The sequence below is a fragment of the Hemitrygon akajei genome, chromosome 8, assembly GCF_048418815.1.
Source record: "Hemitrygon akajei chromosome 8, sHemAka1.3, whole genome shotgun sequence".
NCBI lineage: Eukaryota > Metazoa > Chordata > Chondrichthyes > Myliobatiformes > Dasyatidae > Hemitrygon > Hemitrygon akajei.
This window is the reverse complement of record NC_133131.1, coordinates 102,156,702-102,182,891: the sequence shown is the minus strand read 5'-3', so window position 1 is coordinate 102,182,891 and position 26,190 is coordinate 102,156,702. Positions and strand designations below refer to the sequence as shown.

The window sequence follows — 26,190 nt, the reverse complement described above, 5'->3', positions numbered from 1 at the left end:
CTGTTGGATTGACCACTGCTGTTCTGCTGTTATATCTATCAGCCTGGCAACAAATTTGTCTGAATGAAGTGGCATCTGATCGATTACAATTTGAGAATTACTGGGTTCCAGGAGCTAATTAAAGCAAATTCAATATATTCTCAGTCATAAAATCCACTCAGATTTGTGAGAAAAGTTATAGCTGTATGGGCACCTGAAAATCCATAACTTGAAGAGAGTAGGAGGTCCAGCAAGTTGCTGACATGTATAATGCTCATCGATCCTTCAGTACCGTTAAAGCACTCCACAGACCATGCAACCTAGAGCCCAAACCACTGAAAACTAACAACAGAGGTGAACTTATCAAAGGTAGAAGCAATCAACAACTTAGTATGAACAATTTGATGAAAACTGTGACATTATCCTTGACTCTATCCTCTGCAAACTATTTAGTCCAGCTTCATCACCAGGTTTGAGCAATAAAAGATTGTTAACTCTATTTCAACTGAAAAATGAGAAGGTCTTGGGGAATAAAGGGTATCTTTGCTAGTTCTAAAACTTAATGGTGAAGAACTTCTGAGGTAAATCCACAGCATGTACTCCCATGTCTGAGAAGACCATAATCATGACATTTACTTATCAGTTTTTTGCACTGTGGTGCTATTAGCTGTGGTTTTTCCATTGACTCTATTGTTATTTCAATGTAACTGCTGATTAACACAGTTTGGAATTGTATTGTGTTATTCAATTCTTAAATCCTATCTACAAGACCTCTTCAGAATCAGGTTTCTTATCACCAGCAGGTGTCAAGAAATTTGTTAATTTAGTAGCAGCAGTTCAATGCAAAGAAAATAAGTAAACAAACAAATAAATAAATAGATTGCAGTATACATATATTGAATAGATTAAAAATTGTGCAAAAGCAGAAATAATACATGTTTAAAAAGTGAGATAGTGTTCATGGGTTCAATGTCCATTTTGGAATTGGATGGCAGAAGAGAAGGAGCTGTTCCTGAATCACTGAGTGTGTGCTTTCAGGCTTCTATACTTCCTACTTGATGGTAACAGTGAGAAAAGGGCATGCTCTGGGTGCTTAATAGTACCTCTGCAACAGTGCCTCTTTGCTCCTACATTGTGGAGCTCAATACATTTTCCTAACCATTGAGATTAGGCTAAATGGCCAATAATTTCCTTTCTTTTGCCTTCTTCCCTTCTTAAAAGAGTGGAGTGACATTTGCAGTCTTCCAGTCATCTGGGACCATGCCAGAATCAAGCGATTCTTGAAAGATCATGACCAATGCATCCATTATCTCCAGCAACCTCTCTTAGGACTGTGGGATGTAGTCCATCTGGCCCAGGTGACTTATGTACTTTAAAAAAGTTGGCACTTTTTCCTTTGTAATAGCAACGGCACTCACTTCTGCTGTCTGACACTCATGGACCTCTGGCACACTGCTCGTGTCTTCCACAGTGAACACTGATGCAAAGTACCCATTAAGTTCATCTGCCATTTCTTAGTCTCCCATTACTACCTCACTAGCATCATTTTCCAGTGGTCCAGTATCAACTCCCACCTCCCTTTTACTCTTTATATAACTGAAAAAACTTCTGGTATCCTGCTTTATATTATTGGAAAGCCTGCTCTCTTGTTTAATCTTTTCCCTTCTTATAGCTTTTTAGGTGCCTTTTGTTGTATTTTAAAAGCTTTCCAATCATCCAACTTCCCACTCACTACTGCTACCTTATATGCCCTTTCATTGGCTTTTATGCGGTCCTTAACTTCCCTTGTCAGCCACGGTTGCCTACCCCTGCCATTTGAGACCTTCCTCTGTGAGACATATCTATCCTGAACCTTGTGAACTATTCCCAGAAACTTCAGCTATCTCTGTTGTGCTATCATCCCTGCCAGTATCCTCCTCCAATCCACCTGAGCAAGCTCCTCTCACATGCCTCTGTAATTCCCTTTATTCCATTGCAATTCTGATACATTTGAGTTAGCTTCTCCCTCTCAAATTGCAGTGTGAATTCAATCATATTATGATCACTGCTTCCTAAGGGTTCTTTTACGTTAAACTCCCTAATAAGATTTGGGTTATTGCACAACACCCGATCTAAGGTAGCCTTTCCCTGAGTAGGTGTAAGCACAAGCTACTCTAAAAAGCCATCTCATAGGCATTCAACAAATTCCCTCTCGTGATCTGACCCCCATCCGATTTTCCCAATCCCCTTGCATATTGAAGTCCCCTATTACAACTGTGTCATTACCGTTATTACATGTCTTTTCCAGCTCCCTTTGGAATCTCAACCCTACATCTTGGCTACTATTCGGAGGCCTATTTGATTCCCATAATGGTTTGTTTTTCCCCTTGCAGTTTCTTAACTCCACCCACAAAGATTCAATTTTCTCTGACCCTATGTCACCTTTTTCTAATTCTGTCTCTCACCAACAGAGCCACAACACCGCCTATGCCTTCCTGCCTGACCTTAGACATTAAGCTCCCAACTATGGCCTTCTTTCAGCCATGACTAGTGATGCTCACAACGTTATACCGACCAATCTCTAATTGCGTCACGAGTTTGCTCACCTTATTCCGAATGGTACGTGCACTTAAATATATCACCTTCAGTCCTGCATTCTTCACCCTTTTGAATTTTGCCTCTGTGGTACAATTTAATTCTTTTTCCTCTCTTTGCATTTGTACCCAATCATTGGCTTGTTTTTCCATACGTTCATGTTACATCTATCATCTACTTGTAAACCTGCTGGCTCATCCTCAGCTCTGTCATACTGGTTCCCATTCTCTTGCCATATTAGTTTAAACCACTCCCAACGACTGTCATAAACCTTGGTCCCCCTTGGATTCAAGTGCAACCGTCCATTTTGTACAGGTTCTACCTGCTCCAGAAAAAGTCACAATTATCCAGAAATCTGAATCTCTGCCCTCTTGCTCCAATTCTTCAGCTCACATTTATCTGCCACCTTATTCTATTCCTATCCTGTCGCATGGCACAGGCAGCAATCCCGAGATTACTACTAGGTTTAAGATTATGAAATAACTAGGAAACAAAGTAATTGTGTGTTGGTTTCTCACTGAAGATTGTTGAACTCTGTTTATTTGGACTAATTAAGTATTCAGTACGCATGTGCACAGGAAGAGGAACTGTGGGATGTAAAGCTGATGGCCCTCAGGTAATGAATGGAGACGTTGAAAGGAAAGTTGTTTAAACAAAAGAATAATGTGTTCTAATTTGGGTGTTAACAAAAATCTATCAAGGATATGCATTGTACACATTGCCTTTAATGCAGTTAAAACATGCTGGAACTGCGGCTCAGATGCTGGGGGATTTTGGTGAGAGGTACCCTGAGGTATATATAGGTTGCGGTCCATGTTATCCAGAGTTTTGTGACAGAGCTTCACCATTCCTCCCAAACCCATTCTCTTGCCTTCTCCACTTTACCGTTGACACCATTACTAATCAAGAACCAGTGACTCGGCTTCCATAGCAGTCGATGTCAGTGAATTTCCACTAGCTAAAGAAGTTCCAGCTCATCTCTGTTCTATCCCTGTATCCTCAGACTGTACACTCTAGTCCTCGACTCACCCACTTTTGGAAATGCCCTCTCGACATCCACTCTATCTAGGCCTTTCAGTCAGTTTCAATGAGATCCCCACTCATTGAATAATGAGTCCAGCAAGTTCAGGCCTGGAGCCATCAAAAGCTCTAAATATGTTAACCCTTTCATTCCCAGGATATTTCTCATGAACCTCTTCTGAACCCTTTCCAATGCCAGTACACCCATTCTTAGATATGGGGCCCCAAACTGCTCACAATACTCCAAGTACAGTCTGATCAATGCCTTATAGAACCTCAAGATTACCTGATAGAGGTGTATGGATAGCCAGAGGCTTTTTTCCCAGGGCTGAAATGGCTAACATGAAGGAGCATAGTTTTAAGGTGTTTGGAAGTAGATACAAGAGAGATGTCAGAGTTAAGCTTTTCACACTGAGAATGGTGGGTGTGTAGAATGCTCTGTCAGCAAAGGTGATAGAGGCAAATACAGAAGGGTCTTTTAGGAGACTCTTAGATGGGTACATGGAGCTTAGAAAAATAGAAGGCTATGCGGTAGAGAAATTCTAGGCAGTTTCTAGAGTAGGTTATATGGTTGACACAATGTAGTGGGCTGAAGGGCCTGTAATATATTGTAGATTTCTATGTTTCTTGCTTTTATATTCTAGTCTTATTGAAATGAATGCTAACATTGCATTTGCCTTCCTACTACTGATTCAATCTGCAAATTAATCTTTTGGGAATCTTGCACAAGTATTTTAAAGTCCCTTTGTACCTCTGATTTCAGAATTATCTCCCCGTTAACCATTTAGAAAATAATCTACACACTTACTTCTTTTACCAAAGTGCATGTTTTTATACACTTCACTACCCTATAGTTACATCTGGCACTTCTTTGTCCATTTTCCTAATCTGTTTAAGTCCTTTTTGCAGACTCTCTGCTTCTTCAACACTACCTACCCCTATACCTATCTTCACATCATCTGTAAACTTGGCTACAAAGCTGTAAATTCCATCATCCAAGTATCTGACATACAGGTTTCCCCTGCCATCCGAAGGTAGAGCGTTCCAGTGAAACCGTTTGTAATCCAAAATGTTGTAAATCGAAGAAGCAATTACCATTAATTTATATAGGAAAAATTTTTGAGCGTTCCCAGACCCAAAAAAATAACCTACAGAATTAAAGCTAATAACACATAAAACCTAAAATAACACTAACATATAGTAAAAGCAGGAATGATATGATAAATATACACCCTATATAAAGTAAAAATATCGTAGGTATGGTGCAGTTTCACTTATCAAACTCGGAAAGGCAGCTAGCCAAAATTGATTTGGAGAAAAAATATCGGCACATACACGCATACGCACGTACACGCATGCGCAAACAACTGCCCACACAAGGCTTCACGATCATTGTAGTCTTTCTCAGGGTAAGCACACATATAAAGTGGGCGTCTTTTTTTCGTAAAAATGAAAATCCTCTGATTAGCGAAAACAGGTGCTAGTGTAGGTCTTTCGTAACAGCGAGTTGTCGTAAAGCGAACGTTCAAAAAGCGGGGGCCACCTGTATAATGTGAATAGAAGCAGTCCCAAAACTGACCCCTGCAGAGCACCACTAGTTATTGGCAGCCAACCAAAAAAAAGGCCCCTTTGTTCCCAGTCTTTGCCTCCTGCCATTCAGTCAATCTTCTGTCCATGCTGTTATTTTTCCTGTAATACCATGAGCTCTTACCTTGTTTAGCAGCCTCATGTGCAGTACTTTGTCAAAGCTTTCTGAAAATCCAAATAAACAACATTCATTGCCCCCCCCCTTTGTCTGTGCCTATTATTTCCTCAAAGAATTGCAACAGATTTGTCAGGCAGGATTTTCCCTTAAGGAAACCATGCTGACTTTAGTCTATTTTATCGTGTGCCTCCAAATACCCTGAAACCTCATCCTCAATAATGGACACCAACATTTTTCCAACCACCAAAATCAGGCTATCTGGCTGATTATTTCTTTTCTTTTGCCTCCCTTTTTAAAGAATGGAGTGATATTTGCAGTTTTCTGGTCCTCCCAAACTATTCCAGAATCTAATGATTCTTGAAAGATCACTACTAATGCCTACACAGTTTCTTCAGCTACCTCTTTCAGAACCCTGGGGTGTAGTCCATCTGTAGTTCTTCTGTTGGTTTTTAAAAGCTTCCCAATCCTCTAGCTTACCACTAATTTTTGTTATATTGTATGCCCCCTCTTTTGGTCTTTTGCTATCCTTGACTTCCCACAGCCATAGTTGCCTCATCCATCCTTTAGAATACTACTACCTAAGGGTGATTGATGAAGGTAGTTCTGTACCAGGACTTCTGCTGTTTGTGATGTATATAAATTGCATGATTGAAAATATTGATGGAGGCATTAGGAAGTTTGCAGATGGTATTAAGATTGGTGGTGTTGTGGTTATCACAGAAGTCTGGCAAGGAATACACAGGATATAGATGAATTACAGATATGGGCTGATTAATAGCAGATGGAGTTTCGCCCAGCCAAATTGCAGCTTGATAAGTCAAATGTGAAGAGAAAGTACACTGTTAAGGGGAAGTACTGATGAGCAGAGGGAACTTGGAGTCTAAGTTTATAGCTCTCTGAAAGTGGCTACACAGGTTGATAGGGTGCTTGATAAGGCATATGGCATTAGATGAGGCATTGAGTTCAAAAGTCTGAAAGTTATGTTGCAGCTTTATTAAACTCTAGTTGGAGGGTATGTGCTATTATGAGAGGTTGGACAAACTTGGGTTATTTTCTCTGGAGCAGTGGAGGCTGTAGAGATCTGTTAGAGGTTTATAATTTTATGAAAGGTATTATTGAGTAGACAGTATCTTTTACCCAGGGTTGAAATGTCTTATACCAGAGAGCATGCATTTTAAGGTGAGAGGGCGTAATTTCAAAGGAGATGTGAGGGGCAAGTTTTTTTTACACAAAGAGTGATGAGTGCTTGAATGCACTGCTTGGTATGGTGGTAGGGCTGATACATCAGAGACTTTTAAGAAACATGTAGATAAGTACCTGAAAGGAAAATGGATGGATGTGTAGGCAGAAGGAATTTGTTTAGTTGGCCATTTGATTAATAATTTAATTAGCTTGGTACCATGTTGTGAGCCAAAGTGCCTTTTCCTGTGCTGCACTATTCTATATACATGGAATGAATCTATCCTGCACCTTTTGAATTGCCTCCAGACACTCTGACCATCATTGTTCTGCCGTCATTCCTGCTAGCATCCACTTCCAGTTAGCATTAGCCAGTTCTATTCTCATGCCTCTGTAATACCCTTTGCTCTGTTGTAATACTGATGTATCTGCCTTTAGTCTCTCCCTTTCAAACTGCTGAGTGAATTCTATCTTACTATGATTATTGCCTCCTTAGGGTTCCTTTACTGTAAGTTCCTAATAAAAACTGGTTCATTACACAACACTCAATCCAGAATTGCCTTTTCTATAGTGGGCTTAACTACAAGCTGCTCTAAAAAGTCATCTTGTAGGCATTCTCTCTTTGGGGATCCAGAAGATTCACCTGGTTTTCCCAATCTACCTGTATATTGAAATCTCCCATGACTATCATACATTGCAGTTTTAAATTCTTTTTTTAAAAAATCTCCTGTTGTAATTTGTACCCCACATTCTGACTACTGTTTAGAGATTTGTATACAATTACTATCAGGGTCATTTTACCCGTGCAGTTTCTTAACTCTACCCATAAGGATTCCCAGTGACAGTCAGCATGGAAACCTCTTTATGGTTACCACATATTGAGTTACCACATCTCCTCTCATTTGTGGAGAATGACTATGGATAAAAATAGAAAATGAAGCTGAGTCAATGTGTCTGTTTCTGATAAATACTGTCTGACTTGAAATGTTGATTTGATTTTCTTTCCACAGATGCTGCCTGACTTGCTGAATGTTTTAAGAATTTTCTGTTTCACTTCAGTTTTCAGCAGCTGCAGTGTTCTCAGTTTTAATTTACAGATGAGATCATGGATTTGTTCTCACTGATTTTTAGGATTTCATTGGCAATATTGATCTGGATGTCTTGTCATATTTGTTAGTTAGGAAACAAACTTGTTGGTCAAGAGTGCTGCAAGGCTGGCCGAGATAAGCTGCTGTAAAATGGATCCAGCTGTGTTAATATCAGTTACAGAATGATTGTGGTACTGAAGCCACCATTGAGACCATTGTTTACACACTTTCTCCATAACAAAATAACTCAATTCTCAGTATATTGGTCACAATGCAATCTTCTTCCTCCATGTCTGCTGGCATTGCCATCCATATTCTAACTACAGTGTCTATAACAAGTATTCACCCCCCCTTGGAAGTTTTCACGTTTTATTGTTTTACAACATGGAATCAGTGGATTTAATTTGGCTTTTTTGCCACTGATCAACAGAAAAGACTCTTCCATGTTAAAGTAAAAGCAAATTCTTACAAATTTATCTAAATTTATTACAATTATTAAGCAAAATAATTGATTGCATAATTATTCACCCTCTTACAGTCAGTATTTAGCAGATGCTCTTTTGGCAGCAATTACAACCTTGAGTCTATGTAGATAGGTCTGATGATGTGCGGTGTTTGGCTTACACAAAACATAGCATTTAGTCTGATGACCAGAAAGCTCAATTTTGGTTTCAGCAGATCATAGAAGCTTCTTCCAGTTGACTTCAGAGCCTCCCACATACCTTCTGGCAACTTTCCATTTTTTGATGATTGACTTAATTGTACCCCAAGGGATATTTAATAACTTGGAAATTTTCTTGCATCCATCTCCTGACTTGGGCTTTCCAATAACTTTTTTGCAGAGGTACTTGTAGGTTTTTTTTGTCTTCATGGTGTAGCTTTTGCCAAGATACTGACTCACCAGTAGTTGGACTTTTCAGATACAGGTGTATTTTTACTACAATCAAATGCCTTGACTGCACACAGGTGATCACTATTTAACTAATTATGTGACTTCTAAAACCAATTGGGTGCACCATTGATGATTTTCTGTGTCATATTAAAGGAGATAAATACTTATGCAATCAATTATTTTATGTTTTATATTTGTAATTGACATATCACTTTGTAGATATCTTTTTTCACTTTGACATAGAACAGTTTTTCTGTTGATCAGTCTCAAAAAAGCCAAATTTAATCCACTGTGAATCAATGTAAAACAATAAAACGTGAAAACTTCCAAGGGGGATGAATACTTTTTATAGGCACTGTATATGCACCGCTATCATTTTCCCTCATCTTTCTCTCTTAATTTCTATTCCTTTATTTATTACCTGAGACCTCTTGTCCTCGATTTCACCCCTCCCATGAGATCTCTTCAGACCACTTTTTATTTATATCTTATAAAATCTCCTGTCAGAATTCTCTAAAAAGAACATCCCCAGCCTTTAAAATCTACCCTTGTAACGTAAGTCCCTCAATCATGGAGCAATACCTTTAATATCATAACAACACAATATACAGGCCAAAATTTTATTATTGTTTAGCCTGACTTTCCTACTTTTATACAGCATATCTCTATTGATCTGTTAATGATCTTTGTTCATTATATATGCCTTATTCAGTACTTCCTGCCCTGCCACTTCTAAGTATTTATCTTCACTGATCCGTCAATCAGAATGCTCTTACATCCCACTTAGAAGAGTACCTCTAATTCTCCTGATTTTCATACAAAAATGCATCATATTTCTAAATCAGACCTCATCAGCCATGCATTTTCCCATTCCAATTGTTTATTAATATCTTGTTACAACATATCACTTTTCTTAAAATTCATAATATTACCAAATGTGCCACCTGCAAATTTAAAAATAGTGGGATAAATAGCATTGAATCCAACACTGATCCCTGGGGAATGCCACTATTTATCTTTCTCCAGTTTAAGAAATGAACATTCACCAAAATTCCCTCCATTGGTAGCACTGAAAAACCCATGCATGTCGTGGCTGTCAGTGAGTTTCTGCACCACCTCCTCTTGCCATTCACCACCTGTTGATTGGTTTTTCAGATGGACCTTTGCCTTCAGGTGTTGTGTTCTTTATATTAATACGTACCGTAGGTTTCTAATAAAGAACCATGTTCTGGAAGAAATAGAACTTTTATTTAACAGCAACAACCACACGTGTCTTACAGTGCCATGCTTTCAGATCTTTCTATCATTTCTGCGCATGCTCAGAACTCTCTCCAATCGCGTTCTTATATGTGATATCACCACATCTTCCTTTCCTTAAAAAGAAGACCAATTAGCAACATTGACCAAAGCAAATGCACAATTTAACATGTCTCTATCAGTCTTTCTGGGGGTTTATGAACATGAGTAGACCTTCTCAGTGGTTCACACAGTTCTTGTGTTTCATTGTTATTTCCATGTTTTGTCTGGTGTGCATCAGTTAACTGAGACTCTGAAGTTGGCTCTTTCTTAAGGTCTTTGTGATTTCTTCTTAACACTGCTCCTTCTTCTGTTTGGACCATGTATGATCTGGGTTGTACTTCTTCAAGTAATGTAGCTTTCTTAATTCCTTCTACTTCCATTTGTAATGAAATACAAATCTTCTTCATCTAATTCATTCATTAACTGTGTAATCTCTTTTTTTATGCTGAGACTTCATCATTTCAATAAAACTTCTCAATTCCTTCACTTGTGCTTTCACTTCTTCCATCGGATCCTGATTCTTGTCACTCTTTGGCTTCAGATCAGTATTGTACTGTACTGGCAAGTTTGGCCTCTGTCCTCCTGCAGAGGTGAGATTGTGATGGAATGCATGGTCCATTGATGCATGTGCGTTACTTCCAGAGGGCAAAATTGGAACTCTTGGTTTTGGTGGCAATGCTTTGTCAGATGCTGGTAACAAAGGGATGAGTCTGGGAGCTTTCTTTATGACTTCTAGCCGTTCCATTCTGTCAAGCTCTGTTTTCAGTTGATGACGTAATGCAAAAGGCACTTTTCTACATGGATGTACTACGGGTGGCACTGTGTTGTCAAGTTTAATCGTGTGCTCTCCTGGAAGACAACCAAGCCCTTTGAACAAGTCATCATACTCTTTCATCAAGTCACTATATTCTGACTCTGTGTCACTGTCCAGGACTAGATAGATAGATAGATAGATACTTTATTCATCCCCATGGGGAAATTCAACATTTTTTCCAATGTCCCATACACTTATTGTAGCAAAACTAATTACATACAATACTTAACTCAGTATAAATATGATATGCATCTAAAATCACCCTCTCAAAAAGCATTAATAAATAGCCTTTAAAAAGTTCTTAAATAGTTTACTAAAATACATTGAATGGTAACTTAAGCTCAGTCATAACCCCGGCACTTTAACATATCTTACCCCTGGCGGTTGAATTGTAAAGCCGAATGGCATTGGGGAGTAATGATCTCTTCATCCTGTCTGAGGAGCATTGCATCGATAGCAACCTGCCGCTGAAGCTGCTTCTCTGTCTCTGGTTGGTGCTATGCAGAGGATGTTCAGGGTTTTCCATGATTGACCGTAGCCTACTCAGCACCCTTCGCTCTGCTACCGATGTCATACTCTCCAGTTCTGTGCCCACGACAGAGCCCGCCTTCCTTACCAGCTTATTAAGACGTGAGGCGTCCCTCTTCTTAATGCTTCCTCCCCAACACACCACCACAAAGAAGAGGGCGCTCTCCACAACTGACCTATAGAACATCTTCAGCATCTCACTACAAACATTGAATGACGCCAACCTTCTAAGGAAGTACAGTCGACTCTGTGCCTTCCTGCACAAGGCATCTGTGTTGGCAGTCCAGTCTAGCTTCTCGTCTAACTGCACTCCCAGATACTTGTAGGTCTTAACCTGCTCCACACATTCTCCATTAATGATCACTGGCTCCATATGAGGCCGAGATCTCCTAAAGTCCACCACCATCTCCTTGGTCTTGGTGATATTGAGACGCAGGTAATTTGAGTTGCACCATATCACAAAGTCCTGTATCAGTTTCCTATACTCGTCCTCCTGTCCATTCCTGACACACCCCACTATGGCCGTGTCATCAGCGAACTTCTGCACATGGCGGGACTCTGAGTTATATTGGAAGTCTGATGTGTACAGGGTGAACAGGACCGGAGAGAGCACGGTCCCCTGCGGCGCTCCTGTGCTGCTGACCACCGTGTCAGACGTACAGTCTCCCAACCGCACATACTGAGGTCTATCTGTCAAGTAGTCCACTATCCAAGCCACCATGTGAGAGTCTACTCCTATCTCCATTAGTTTGTGCCTTAAGATCCTGGGCTGGATGGTGATAAAGGCACTAGAGAAGTCCAGGAATGTAATCCTCACAGCACCACTGACCCCATCCAGGTGAGAGAGGGATTTGTGCAGCAAATACATGTTAGCATCCTCCACTCCCACCTTCTCCTGATACGCAAACTGAAGAGGATCCCGGGCGTGCCTGGTTTGTGGCCTCAGATTCTGTATTATCAGCCGCTCCATGGTCTTCATCACGTGTGACGTCAAGGCAACAGGTCTGAAGTCATTCAACTCCTTTGGTTGTGGTTTCTTCGGTACCGAGACAATACAAGATGTTTTCCACTGTCTGGGTACTCTTCTCTGCTCCAGGCAGATAAACCCAGTATTGACTGTACATTCCTTGGCACCACCACAAATGAAAGCGTATGCAGGATATTTTTGTGATACTTTTGCCACACATGTTCCTTTAACTGGAAGGTCGGCACCTGAATATCCAGTCACTTTTATATTTGTCTTATGCAACTTTGGTCTTGGCTTTAATGCATTAAACTCAGATTCTCCCAGAACATTTACTTGTGCTCCAGTATCAAGTTTAAACAGAATATTGTTTTGGTTCACTTGCAATGGAATAGTCCGGTAATTCTTACTTAGTTTGTTTTCACAAAGCACATCTATATAAAGCTCCTCAAGTTCATTTTCAAGCACTGCTTTTATTTGTTTTATTTTCTTTCTTCTTCTGCAACAGCGTGAAAAATGATTACTCTTACCGCAGTCATTGCACATTTTCCCATATGCTGGACACTGTTTTGGCCGATGCTGCTGCCCAGTTTTTTCCAAATCTAAGTCTTGTTCTCTTAACAGTCTTTCTCTCAGACCATTATCCAGAATGCCACAAACAATTCTGTCCTTAATGAGAGAGTCTGTCAGTTCTCCAAACTCACATGTTTTACTCCAGTGTCTCAACTCAGTAACATATTGATCAATAGTTTCACCAGCTCTCTGCGTACATGCAAAAAATTTATATTGCTCATATGTCACATTATGCTTTTGTATACAAAATGCTTCAAATTTGTCCATTATCGACTTTAACTTTAAATTATCTCCATTTTCAAAAAAGAAATGGTTATATACCTCAATTGCATCATCACCTGTTACGTGGAGTAGAAGCACAGCTTTCGTTGTTTCTGGTTTTTTATCCACTTCGATCATCGATAAATATAGTTCAAAAGGTTGCTTAAATTTTCTCCAGTTCTCAGCTACTTTCCCAGACAATTGAAGTGTTGGTGGAGGTTGCAGCCCTTCCATTTGTAAAACTGCTAGCAAACACCAAAACAGTTCGAACTCTTTTCGATTATCTTCGATTCTTCCATGTTAGGTAATGTATTATTCTTCCAGACCGACTTCTGGCACCATGTTGTGTTCTTTATATTAATATGTACCGTGGGTTACTAATAAAGAACCATGTTCTGGAAGAAATAGAACTTTTATTTAACAGGAACAACCACACGTCTTTCAGCGCCATGCTTCCAGATCTTTCTATCATTTCTGCGTATGCTCAGAACTCTCTCCAATCATGTTCTTACACGTGATATCACCACATCAGGTGCATGTTATACTGCTTCATTTTCTTGACTAATAGAGGAACTACCAATTCAGAAATTCACATTAAACCATTCCTGGTTCTTTTTTGAGAGGCCAAAAGTATCTTCCCAGGTGCCAGTTATGGCTGACTTTAGGGCAGTTTGTAAGCAGTGGACAGTTTGTGTTTCCTGCAGCTGAAAAGTTGTTAAATTGTTTGTGAGGCACATTCTGAGAAGAGTCAGCTTTATAGAGTTAAAATGGAGAAATGGAATGAAAATTACCAGTTGAAGACTCTTCAAAATTTTGTTTTTATTTTTGATTAGCATCTCTTTGGTTTGTTTGGTTGATATCTTTGTGCTCACAGAGAGGTTGCAGGTAGAACCCCAGTTTGGGATCACGCACAGATGAATGGATTCTTAAAGGTAAACCAACAAATCCACTAAGTAACAATCAAGTACTTTGAAAGTGACAATTAAATCAACTTCTGATTTGATTACCTTCTAGTTTTGATTTAATTGACTGATTTAATTTTGAAGGTTAATGCATCTGGAAAGATTGGTTGATTAGTGGTAGTCAGCATGGCTGTCTGCATGGGAGATCATGTCTTAGGAACATGAGTTTTTTGGTGAAGGTTGATGAGGGCAGGGCAGGAAATTTAGTATACATGGTCTTTGATAAGGTTCCACATATTAGGCTGCTCTGGAAAGTTAGGTCATGTGGAATCCAGTGAGACTTGGCTAAGTGGATACACAATTGGCTTGATGGTAATAATGGAAGGTTTTTTCCCTTGGTAATGTGCCTCATGGGTCAGTGCTGGACTCATTGATTTTTGTTATCTATATCAAAGATTTGGATAAGAATGTATAAGACACTGTTAGTAATTTTGCAGATGAAGCTAAATTAGGTGACATAGTGGGCAATGAAAGATGTTATCAAAAATTACAGGGGTTCATAATCAGCTGAGTAAGTGGACTGAGGAATGGCAAATGGAGTTTAATTCAAATATACATAAGGTGTTGTATTTTGGGAAATCAAATTAAGATAGAACTTTCACAGTTAATGATAGGGCTCTGAGGATTGTTGTAGATCTGAGTGACTTGGATTTCAGGTATGTTGCCCTGAAAGTGGAGTCACAAGCTGAAAATGGTTTGTAGCATGCTGGTGTTCATCAGTCAGGACATTGAGTATAGAAGTTGGGAGATAATATTGCAGGTGTACTAGACACTGATGATCCACACTTGGAGTAATGTGTTCAGCTCTGATCACCCTCCTAAAGGAAAGTTGTTATTAAACTGGAAAGAGAGCAGAAAACATTTACATAGATGTTGCCAGAACTTACGAGACTGAATTATAGGGAGAGATTGAACAGGCTTAGATTGTTTTCCCTGGAGATTAGGAGACTGAGAGGTGATATTACAGATGTGTATAAAATTATGAGGAGCATAGATAGAGTGAATGCACTTGTGTTTTTTTTCTTAGAACTGGAGAATTAAGAACTCGAAAACATTGGCTTAAGATGAGAGGGGAAAGATTTACTAGGAACTGGAGGCACTGTGGTAGCATAGTGGTTAGCACAATGTTATTACAGCTCAGGCTATCGAAGTTAGGAGTTCAAATTTGATGTCATCTGTAAGGAGTCTGTGCATCTTCTTCATGGAATGTATGGGTTTACTCTGGGTTATCCAGTTTCCTCCCACAGTCCAAAGATGTACTAGTTAGTAAGATAATCTGGTCATTGTAAATTGTCCCGTGATAAGTTTAGGGTTAAATCGGGTGTTAATTGGAATAAAACATTTTATTTTACACAGAGGAAAAATCATTGGAGAGTACATGAATGGTAAATTTTTAAAAGGCTATATGCAAAATGTTCTCAGATGGGACTACCGTAGATTAGCATCTTGATACAATGGACCAGTTGGATAGACAGACCTGTTTCCATGCTGTACGACTTCATGATTCTAAATAAGAAAGATGCGTCCAGTTGTCTTGGCATATTTTCATTTCCATTGATTTCAGTTGGGCTCTTATGTGCAGGTTTAAGATGAAGTAGGTTCAGTGGGAAAAATGCCCCAGCTTGAAAGCTATAAAATATTGAAGTCTGTACTGCGCTGTTGTACTCCATAGGGAGTCCACTAATCCAATATGGGAACAACCTAAATCATTACCAACTGAAGCCAGCAGACTCTGGGAATTCAAAGATACATGTGCATGTGCTCAAGTGGAAGATTGAACAAAGGATGACAAGTGGCAGATGGGACTTAATTGAGAAATGTAAAGTTATACATTTTAACAAAAAAAGAACAAGAAGAAGCAATGGAGGTGAAATAGCACAGTTCTAAAGTGTGTGCAGAATATGTAGATGTGCATAAATCTGTGAAAGTGGCAGATGTGTTGAGAGAGCAGTTAGGAAAGCATATGCTGTCTTGGCTAAACAGAAGTGAATGTGTTTTTTTATTGGGTTGCAGGCAGGGTTTTGGCGGTTATGTTGAGTATTTAGAAAACATGTTTAAAGCCAGTACAGGTATGTTTGTGGGAAATTGGAACTACTAGAATGCAGATATCTAATCAGCCAATCTTGTGGCAGCAACTCAATGCCTAAAAGTATCCAGACCTGGTCAAGGGGTTCAGTTGTTCAGACCAAACATCACAATTGGGAAGAAATGTGATAGAAGTTCAGATTCAGAAATTCAGATTCAGTTTATTGTCATTTAGAAACCACAAATGCAATGCAGTTAAAAATGAGACAACGTTCCTCCAGAATGATATCACAAAAGCATATGACAAAACAGACTACACCAGAAAATCCACATAACGTTTGGCAATCCCCAGTCCAGAGTCCAGAGAGGCTGCTGCGTATTAATATCGCGCTACCGTCTTAGCGCGTTCCCCGGAAAGGAGCTCCAAATCCACCAGACAAACAAGACCAAAAACTAAAGCTACAAGACCTGCACAAAACCATATAATTACAACATATAGTTACAACAGTGCAAACAATAGCATAATTGATTAAAAAAACAGACCATAGGCACAGTAAAAATAGTCCAAAGATGTTAAAGGACTGTAAGTTCAAAAGAAACCACCACACAGTTTCCACAAGTCCCCAGGGTCCTGACAGACTCGCCATCCCATGCAGGTGGCAGAAGGGAATACCCCCGCTGTGGACTTCCACGGCGTCGCCCGACTCAGCCTCGCAGACGCAGCACACAATGAAAGCTCCGTTGAACCCAGCCTCGCAGACGCAGCACACACCAAAAGCGACTTGACTGCAGCGGACTCCGAGTCTGTTGAACCTCCGAGCCAACGACCATCCCCTCCGGCACAGCTTCTCCGAGCACCATCCTCTGCCGAGCGTATTAAGACGGCCCTGCCAATGGCCATCAGCAACGTGACCCCGAGGACTGGGGGCTTGTTCTTCCCAGCAGAGTCCCGGACCTCACAGCAGCAGCAGCAACGAAGAAGGTCTTCCTGGAGATTTTCTGATGTTCCTCTGTGCTCCCATGTCCGTTTTCAATCGATTATGATTGCGCACGGCACCCCACTTCACAAATAACAGATAATCAGCTCTGGAGTAGCTGCTGCAAGCTGCGTCGCGCCACCATCTTGGAAATTAAGTGAGTTTAAACATGGAATGATTGTTGGTGCCAGGCAGAGTGATTTGAGTATCTCACAAACTGCTGATCTCCAAGGATTTTCATGCACAACCATCTCTAGATTTTGCACAGAACGGTGTGAAAAACTAAACAAAACAGAGTGGCATTTCTATGGGCAGAAACACTTTGTTAATGGGAGAGGTCAGAGGAGAATGGCCAGACTGGTTCAAGCTGACAGGAAATTCAACAGTAACTCAAATAACCATGCCTTACAACAGTGGTGTGAGAAGAGCATCCCTGAACACACAACTGATCAAACATTGAAGTAGATGGGCTACAGCAGCAGACAACCAGACTTGGCTTTCACTGTTGTCAGCTAAGAACAGGAAACTGAGACTACAATGACCACACGCTCACCAAAACTGGACAATGAAGATTGGAAAAATATCACCTGGTCTGATGCATCTCGATTTCTGTTGCAGCATGCAGGTACTAGGGTTAGAATTCGGCATAAACAACATGAATCCGTAGATCCATCCTGCCTTGTGTCAATGGTTGAGTCTGGTACTCGTGGTGTAATGATGTGAGGCATGTTTTCTTGTCACACATTAGGCCCCTTAATATTAACTGAGCATTGTTTAAATGCCACAGCCTACCTGAATTTTGTTGCTGACCATGTGCAACACTTAATAGCCACAGTCTACCCATCTTCTAGTGGCTACTTCCAGCAAATATCATGCCATGTCACAAAGCGCATGTTATCTCAGACTTGTTCCACAAACATGACAATGAGTCCTGTGTACTAAATGGCCTCCACAGTCACTAGATCTCAGTCTAACAGAGCACCTTTGAGATGTGGTGGAACTAGATCTCAATTCAATAGAGCACCTTTGGTATGTGGTGGAACGGGAGATTCGCAGCACGAATATGCAGCCGACAAATCTGCAACAACTACATGATGTTATCATATCAACAGGGACCAGAACCTCTAAGGAATGTTTCCAGCACCTTGTTGAATCCATGCCACGAAGAATTCAGGCTGTTCTTTGATCAAAGGGAGTCCTACCCAGTACTAGAAAGGTGTAGCTAATAAAGTGGCCATTGTGTGTACATCATGAAATTAGTTGTTTTGCAGCAGCGTCACGTTGCAATGCATTGAAATTAAAGCACTATAAGATCACTAAGAAACATATATGTAAAAAAATAAGTAGTGCAAAGATAGTGAGGTAGTGGTCACAGATTTATTATCCATTTAGATCTAACGGTGGAGGGGAAGAAGCCGTTCCTAAAACATTGAGCGTGTGTCTTTAGGCTCCTGTACCTCTTCCTTGATGGTAGTAATCAGAAAAGGGCATATCCTGAGTGGCAGGGTCCTTAATGATAGATGCCGCCTTTTAGAGGCACTGCCTATTGAAGATGTTCTTAATAGTGGGGGAAATCATGATGGAGTTGGCTAAGTTTACGTCCCTCTGCAGCCTTTTCTGATCCTGTGTATTGGCACCTCTGTACCAGGTGGTACTGCAACCAGTTAGAATGCTCTCCACGGTACAAATTTGCATGAGTCTTTGGTGACATACCAAATCTCCTCAAACACATAATGAAATACAGCTGCTAGTTTCCCCCTTCGTTGTTGTATCAGTATGTTGGATCCAAGATAGATCTTCAGAAATGTTGACATTCACGAATTTGAAACTGTTCATCCTTTCCACTGCTGATCTTTGTGCTAATGTGTGTTCTCCTGACTTCCCCTTCCTGAAGTCCATAATCAGTTTCTTAGTCTTACTGAGGTTGTCAGTGCGACATCTCTCAACCAACCGATCTATCTCAGTCCTGTATTCCTCCTCATCACCACCTGAGATTCTGCCAACAACAGTTATATCTTCGGCGAATTTATAAATGTGTTTGAGCTGTGCCTAGCCACAAAATCATCAGTGTAGAGAGAGTAGAGCAGCAGGCTAAACACATATCTTTGAGTTGCTCAAAATTATTTTTTAAAAATCAGTCAGACCACCTGGTGTTAACCTTGGAATTAAATTTGGACCAAGCAAATACCTTGCACAATTCTTTTCAAACATCTGTGAATAAATTGGGAGTGCTGTCCCAAAGACTAGTTAAGCATGATATAATCACACTTACAGAATTTTACTTGAGGGGCAGACTTCCCTGTCATGATCCCTGGATATAGTGGTGAACAGTGGGTATTTTGGTGACCACCAGTAGCCCATGTGAACCAACATAGCCCATTAAAATTATATGAGCCCTTTTGCCTTCCCTTGAACAACTTCTGTGACTTGGCGGAGCTTTAAAATACCTGCTGTGCCTGTCCATTTGTGGAATACGTGAAGCAATTTTTCAGTCCTACACGGGTTGCTTCATCACCCCTTTCTTCTGCGCATTGATGTTTATATCAGTATCATTTCTTGTTCAACCTCTGAACTAGAACAATTCATAAACTTTTGCAGCCAATTTTCACTGTTTGCTAATCTTGATCATTGTCTGTTTCTTCAGTTTGATTTTGCCCTCTCCATTTTCAGGAGATAAACTAGTAATTAGTATCCATTGACTTCCACAACTACATTCCTTCCCACACCAGTTCTTGTAAAAACTTTGTTCCATTTACTCATTTTCTCTTCCTCCATCACATCTATTCTGAGAATGTCATCTGAATGCCTGATTCTGCACTCACCAGCATTTGTAAAGAGGAGCAGCCTTAACATTTCATGTTATTGACATTATTTTTATCAGTACAAGCAAAGTTTTAATATTTTTATCTTCTTCTATGCTCTATCTTTCTCAGTTTTGAGAACATCATGCTCGTAGAAACATACCTCCTATGCTTTTTCTTTCTCCACAGATGCTGCCTGGTCTGCTGAGTACTTTAGCAATTTCTATTTTATACTTACCCTCTGATTTTTCCCCACTCCTTTTTACCCTCAGCTGAGGATTCCAATCCAGCATGGTTGCAAGGCAGGCCCTTTAATTTGGTACGATTACTGAACTATTTTTTATTTTCTCCTTATGTTGAGGACCAAAGTAGTTTTTTCCCTGCCCTTACTCAACATCTGATTTCAAATCCAGCTGGAGGATTATTCTCCTAAATTTTAACACTTCTAACCTTGTGGCACCACAAAGCATTTCTTTCCCGGACCTCACTTTCCAACAGTTTGCACATAATGTTCCTTTTGTGAGGCATTAGTTACCTTCTCGATTTACCCACTGTTCTTACTATGGCGCCTTGTTCAAACCTGCAGGAGATGCAATACCTGTCATCTCTGCTTCTCCCTTTATACTTTCCATGCCTAAAATTCACTTTCCAGGGGAAATAATAACATGATCTACTTTCAATTTTATATATTGTGTTGGTTACTAATTATCTCTTTAAACTGGGGGACAAAGCAGTAATTGGAACAGCTCCATTTAGTTTACATATGACTCTGGATCCCAGCTATTTATCTCTTTAATTCTCTCTCCCACTCATACTCTGACCTTTCTGTCCTTTGCTTCTTAAAATGTTCTGAGGTTCATTGCAGGATTGAGCAACAGTATTTATCATTTTCAACTTATTTTTGTTCATGTTTCAAGTATCATTACGTCCCCCTGAATACCTGAAATTACCAAAGGAAAATAAAGATTCTTCTTCCCTATTTACAATATGAACAGGCTAATATGTTGTGTCATTTGTCCCATTATCACTACCTTTAACCTTGCTCCATTGTCACTTTAATTTGTAATTTAATCTGCCTCATGTAACACCACATTCAATTTCATTCATTTTATTCTCTTTCCCAATCTGTGTGTCATATAACTGTATCATCTAAATTTAAATGAAGTCTGTCTAATTTATTTTAGAGTTTAAACATCTGCACTAATTTGCTTTTATATAAAGCCCCAATACTGGATTTTTAGATTTAGAGATTTATAACAGCGTAACAGGCCCTTCTGACCCAATGGGCACGTACCACCTAATTATACCCATGTGACCAATTAACAGACAAACCCATACGTCTTTGGGAGGAAACCGGAGGAATCTCATGCAGTCACGGGGAGAGCGTACACACTCCTGACAGGCAGCAGTGGAAAATGAAACTGTTGCTGGTACCATCAAGTGATAAGCAATAAATGATGGCCAGAAGTACCCAATCTTAAAAAAAATTCAAGCTAAAACAGAAATAAAAATGTGTGAGAACACTCATGACACTGAATGTTGGATGTTTATATAGATAATGATACAAAATTTAAACATAATGTTAAATGTTGCAAGACAAGAATATGAAAAATATGAGCATAGTACATATTCATGGTTTTATCCTGCATTGATTTTGGATCGTTGTTTTTTTCCATTCACTGTAAAACCTTCTGCTGAAAGAAGGCTGCGGCACTAAGTGCTGTAATTTTGACCAGGCTTAGTCAAAGTAACACATTTATACTAGTGCAACAAATATGCATTCATGAGCATAACCATTCTAGTCAGTGGTAAAATATAATTAGTAGCTTGTCATTTTCTCCATTGGGCTTTAAAAGTTATGAGCCACCCACCCTTTCCCTCCTTTGGAAGCACATTTACATTTCTAACTGCACATATCTTGTTTGCGTGCTCTTCAGATATTGAGCAATGTGCCATGAATCACTGATCTTTGTCCAATAACACATTGATTTAAAAATTTATATTTCTGTCTGAGTTATCCTAAGGAATTGCATCCCCCGCCCCCCCCCCCCCCCCAATTCCACTACCACCAACAGCCCGACAATCTTCCAGACTATTTAAGTTCTGGGCATTTATAATTTTCATTTCATTACCATTGGTAATTTTGCCTTCTGATGTCAAAGGACTCAATTCTGGAATTTCCTTGTAAACCTTGCCATTTCACTACCTGCATCATGTCTCATGAGACAGCCCTTAAAACTTGTTGCTTTCTTGTTGAATATCTTTGTTCACCTTAATGCCATATTTTATCTTCTCAGATTCTGGTAAAGTACCTGGGAGGTTCTGAGCCTGCTAAAGAAGTTAAATGCATGTACACTGTTAAGTTGTTGATACTGACTGCTCTTTTATAATGATAAATAGTTATTAGTTGTGATTATATTCATTTTTAAAAACCGGATATTCAAAGATAAGCAGAGACTAATACAGTAGAAAATCAAGCTGCGTACAGGAATTATAGGGAAATATGAAAGAGGAAAAGAGATGAAGAATATATCAAAGTAAAGTAACAAAATAGAATGCAGAAGCATTTCAGTGTCAGTCAAAGTATGAATGGTGTTGATTCCAGGCTTGGTGATCTTGTGGAGGCAGAGAGCACTTGAATTTTTAAATGGTTCATTACATCAGTCTAAATGGAGGTGATGCTGTGAAAGTCAAGAGGAGGTGGCAATTGAGAAATTGGATAGGTTAAAAATAGCAGATTCACTGTTCAAAGTAGAAAAATATCAACTTGTTTAAATAGGGTGTACCTTGAGGCTTATGGTCGTGGCGTAGGAATTTAGCATATTTAGGTCTGAATCCTTGCATATACAATCTGTCTCAGAAAAATACACATTTCAAATCTTGCTCACTTTCAAAAATGTAATGGATAAACCCTGTGATATGGTAGGAAGAATTTGAGATGTTAATGCTTTAAAAATAAATGGTACCTGAGGAGTGTGTGTCAATGAGGGAAAGGCAGTAGAGATATTTCTTTGTACTTGAAAGATTTTGCCAGTTCTGATAAAGGGTCTTTAACCTGAAATGTTAACTTTTGTTTCTCTTCCCATAGATTCGACGTGATCTGCTGGGCATTGTTTTGCATTTTCTCCCTATATTTCATATTTCCTAAATCAGCAATTTTGTTTTCATTTTCACTGAAAATGTAACTTGTTATTGGATACAACATTGACTGAGAGACAGAAAGCAGAAAATAACAGTAAACTTATTTTTGGAGACTGGTGCCAAATACATTGTTTTGCCCACAGTGCAACTGGTGTGTTTTTTTAAAATACATTAATAGCCTGGAATTTGATAAAGGGGGAGAAAACAGAATGTTGAAAACACTCAGTAGGTCAAGCAATATCTGAGGAGAGATGGAAAAAAATTAATACCAGTACTTCCCTACTTAGTAATTGGTACCAGAAAGAAGAACAAGAGTAGTTGTGCTCGTGAAAGGAAACTGGGATTATTCTCCTCAGGTAGATAAGGCAAAAACAGTCTTAAGTAAAAACAAACTGCCGAGGAACTCAGCAGGTCAAGTGCCATCTATGGAGACAAGTAGATGTTGATGTTTCAGGTCAGCAATCTTTTTGTATCTCCAAGCACTGTTTTAACTTAGGAACACTGAATGAAACTGTTTGTTCCAAGAGTTCAAAATTTTGAAGGATTTTGTTAAAACAGAGAAATTGCTTCTAACAGCACTGGTGCTGTGAATGAGAATGTAGGTTTAGCTATGAGTAATTCACAAAATAATCTGAGAAATTAGGCAAAATTCATTTTCAGATTAGGTTGCTATTACTCTCCTAGAACAGCCCAAAAGAGTGATGGCTCAATTCAAAATTGACTTACAGAGGCAAATTACATAAATAATTAGCAAAGAAACTATTGTAGGGTCATGATGAAATGGAAGTCATGTGGAACTAAACTGGATAGCATTTTAAAAGAGCTGCTACAGGTCAGTAGACCAGATAGCACTTTCTATGTTTTATTATTTTTTGATTTGAGGAAGAATGGCAAGTAAAGGAATTTATTTCCTAACTGGTTAACTGATAATCTGCATATTAAAGCTGCTTAATTCTCAATAATACCTAAAGATAAGTTGTAGTTGAACATTGTGTTTTACTCCAAAATTATTTAGCTATTAGTTCAGGAAGCTGAGGATCAGTTACTATATAGCACCAAAGAAGATTTCTTGGCCCAATGTGCCTCTGCCATCCCTTTGTAAGCTTTTCATTTAATTCTAAACTCCTGTTCTTTCTCCATGGCCCTGGGGATTTTTTTTAATATTAAGGTGGCATCACTTATAGAACTATCATTGAAGTATGGAAATTTGTATGTGTACTTTTCTTATGTGGGGGAGCAGAAACTCTCAGAATGTGAATGAGAGCTATGTTCGTAGCTCGATGAGGGAGGAATCAAACTGAAATCTGTTACATCGCCTTCCATATGAAATGCTAGAGGATACTGTACTGTTTGTATTCCTACCTTTTGGGCAAGATATTACAAATGTCTGTCTTCATGGTTTTAAAAATGTCACTGTGCCATTCAGAGAACATCTTTGTGAATAGTTACATCATCATATCCTGCTTTTCCAAGAATATTCCTCAGTGATTTTAATGATGATTCAAAATTGTGTAATCTCCAGGTAATGTGAGATTATCCATTTTGGCTGGAAAAATAAAGAACCACGTTATCTGAACATTGAAAGATTGCAGGGTTTTGAGTGCAGATGGATCTGAGTGGATGATTTGATTTTTTTTTTTAATATAGGCTAGTATGTACGATGTAATTGCATTGGTTCAGGTAAGATTAATAGGCCAATGGTCTTACATGAAAAGGTTAACCAGGTTAGGTTTGTATCCATTGGAGTTTACAAAAGGTGACTGAGATCTTGATAGAAACACAAGATCTTGAGGGTGTATGTAAACGGGAATGTCTCCTTGTGGAAAAGTTTAGAACTGGAGTCACATTGAGGGGTCATTGATTTATGACCAGAATGAAGTGAAATATTTTCTGAATATTGCAAGTGTTTGGAACTTTCTTCCTCATAGGATCAAATACTTTAAATATATTTAAGAGTTACGTAACTAAATTATTGTATGCAGGGTGACAAAAAAATTACTGTTAAAGACAGGAATATTGTGTTGAGGTTATTTTCAGGCCAGTCTTGGTCGATAAGTGGTTAAGCAGCATCATGTCGCCCAATCTTGCTTCTGATCTGTTTGTTCATTTTGTATTCCACCCTATGAAAATCTTTGGTTGACTTAAGTGCTGTTCATTGGAAATTAAATGTTACCAAACTGAGATAAACTGAAAAGCTTGGTTCAGAGGTTTGCAAAGATTCATTCACTTAACTTTTATATGACTACCACCAACTATTTGATAACTTTTAAGACACATAATTCACAAGTTTTGTTTGATTTCTCATGGAAAGTGTTTTTTGACTCTAATGTACATAAAATTACAGCCATCCTTTGGTATCACCACTATTAAACAGCGTGAATATACAGCAATTCAGTGTAGAAGAGAACGGGGGAACACCATTTACTGGTTCAGCCACTGGAAGACATCATCTCCCAAACCATGGTCTGATTACTTTGGAGCTGGAAGACACAGATGCTTACTCTGGAATGCCAAGTCCAACTAGTAAGTTTGAATACCACCTTGGGAGTTAAGTTGACTGATAACCATAAAAGAAAACATTATAATTTGTGTTTAAAATAATACTGTGAACATAGGTCTTGACCCAAGATGTTATTTATTCCTCTCCATAGATGCTACCTGACCTGCTAAGTTCTTCCTGCACTTTGTGTGTGTTCCTCAAGATTTCCAGCATCTGGAGAATCTCTTGTGATTATGAACATATGCAGACAGTTAGAACTGTGGCATATTGTGTTCTGATCCTGTACTTGTAATGCACGTTTGCTGCAGATGGCTCAACACTTACATTACCTTTTATCTTAAAGATGCTGAAAGTATCTCTGATCTTTACAAATGCAATGACAAAATATTTTGAAAATAGGTCATTTAACTGAAAAGTAAGGTTTCTTTTTGGGATGTAAACAAACTTATCCTCCATCATATCCATTTACTAATTTAAATGTTACTAAAAGCCATTTATGCTTTTCATAAGCACAAGAGATTCTGCAGATGCTAGAAATCCAGACTAACACACACAAAATGCTGGAGAAGATTAGCAGGTCAGGCAGCATTTATGGAAATCACCTCATTCCCCCACCTACCTACCTTCCCCCTCACCTGGTTTTACCTAACGCTTTTCAGCTTACATACATTCCCCTTCCCTCCCCACCCTACTTTCTTATTTTGGCTTCTTCCACCTTCCTTTCCAGTCATGGTGAAGGGTTTTACCCCAAAATATTGAGTCCTTATTCCATTCCACATTTGCTGCCTGGCCTGCTGAGTTCCTCCAGCATTTTTTATGTTATATGGTTTTCATTGCAATCATCGTTCCTGTTAACATATGACATAATTTCAGCCATTTGTCTGCAAAAGCTCTGTTTTAATTCCCAT

The 26,190-nt window shown here is 39.2% G+C and overlaps 1 protein-coding gene across 1 annotated transcript in view; it reads left to right on the top strand.

Moving 5' to 3' along the window:
• Positions 1-26,190, top strand: part of LOC140732124 (band 4.1-like protein 4B) — a 354,588-nt gene that overhangs the window by 226,804 nt on the left and 101,594 nt on the right. Inside the window, exon 16 of the mRNA XM_073054310.1 lies at positions 25,127-25,305. Within this exon, the coding sequence (XP_072910411.1) occupies positions 25,127-25,305 (179 nt within the window). The remainder of the gene's footprint in view (positions 1-25,126; positions 25,306-26,190) is intronic.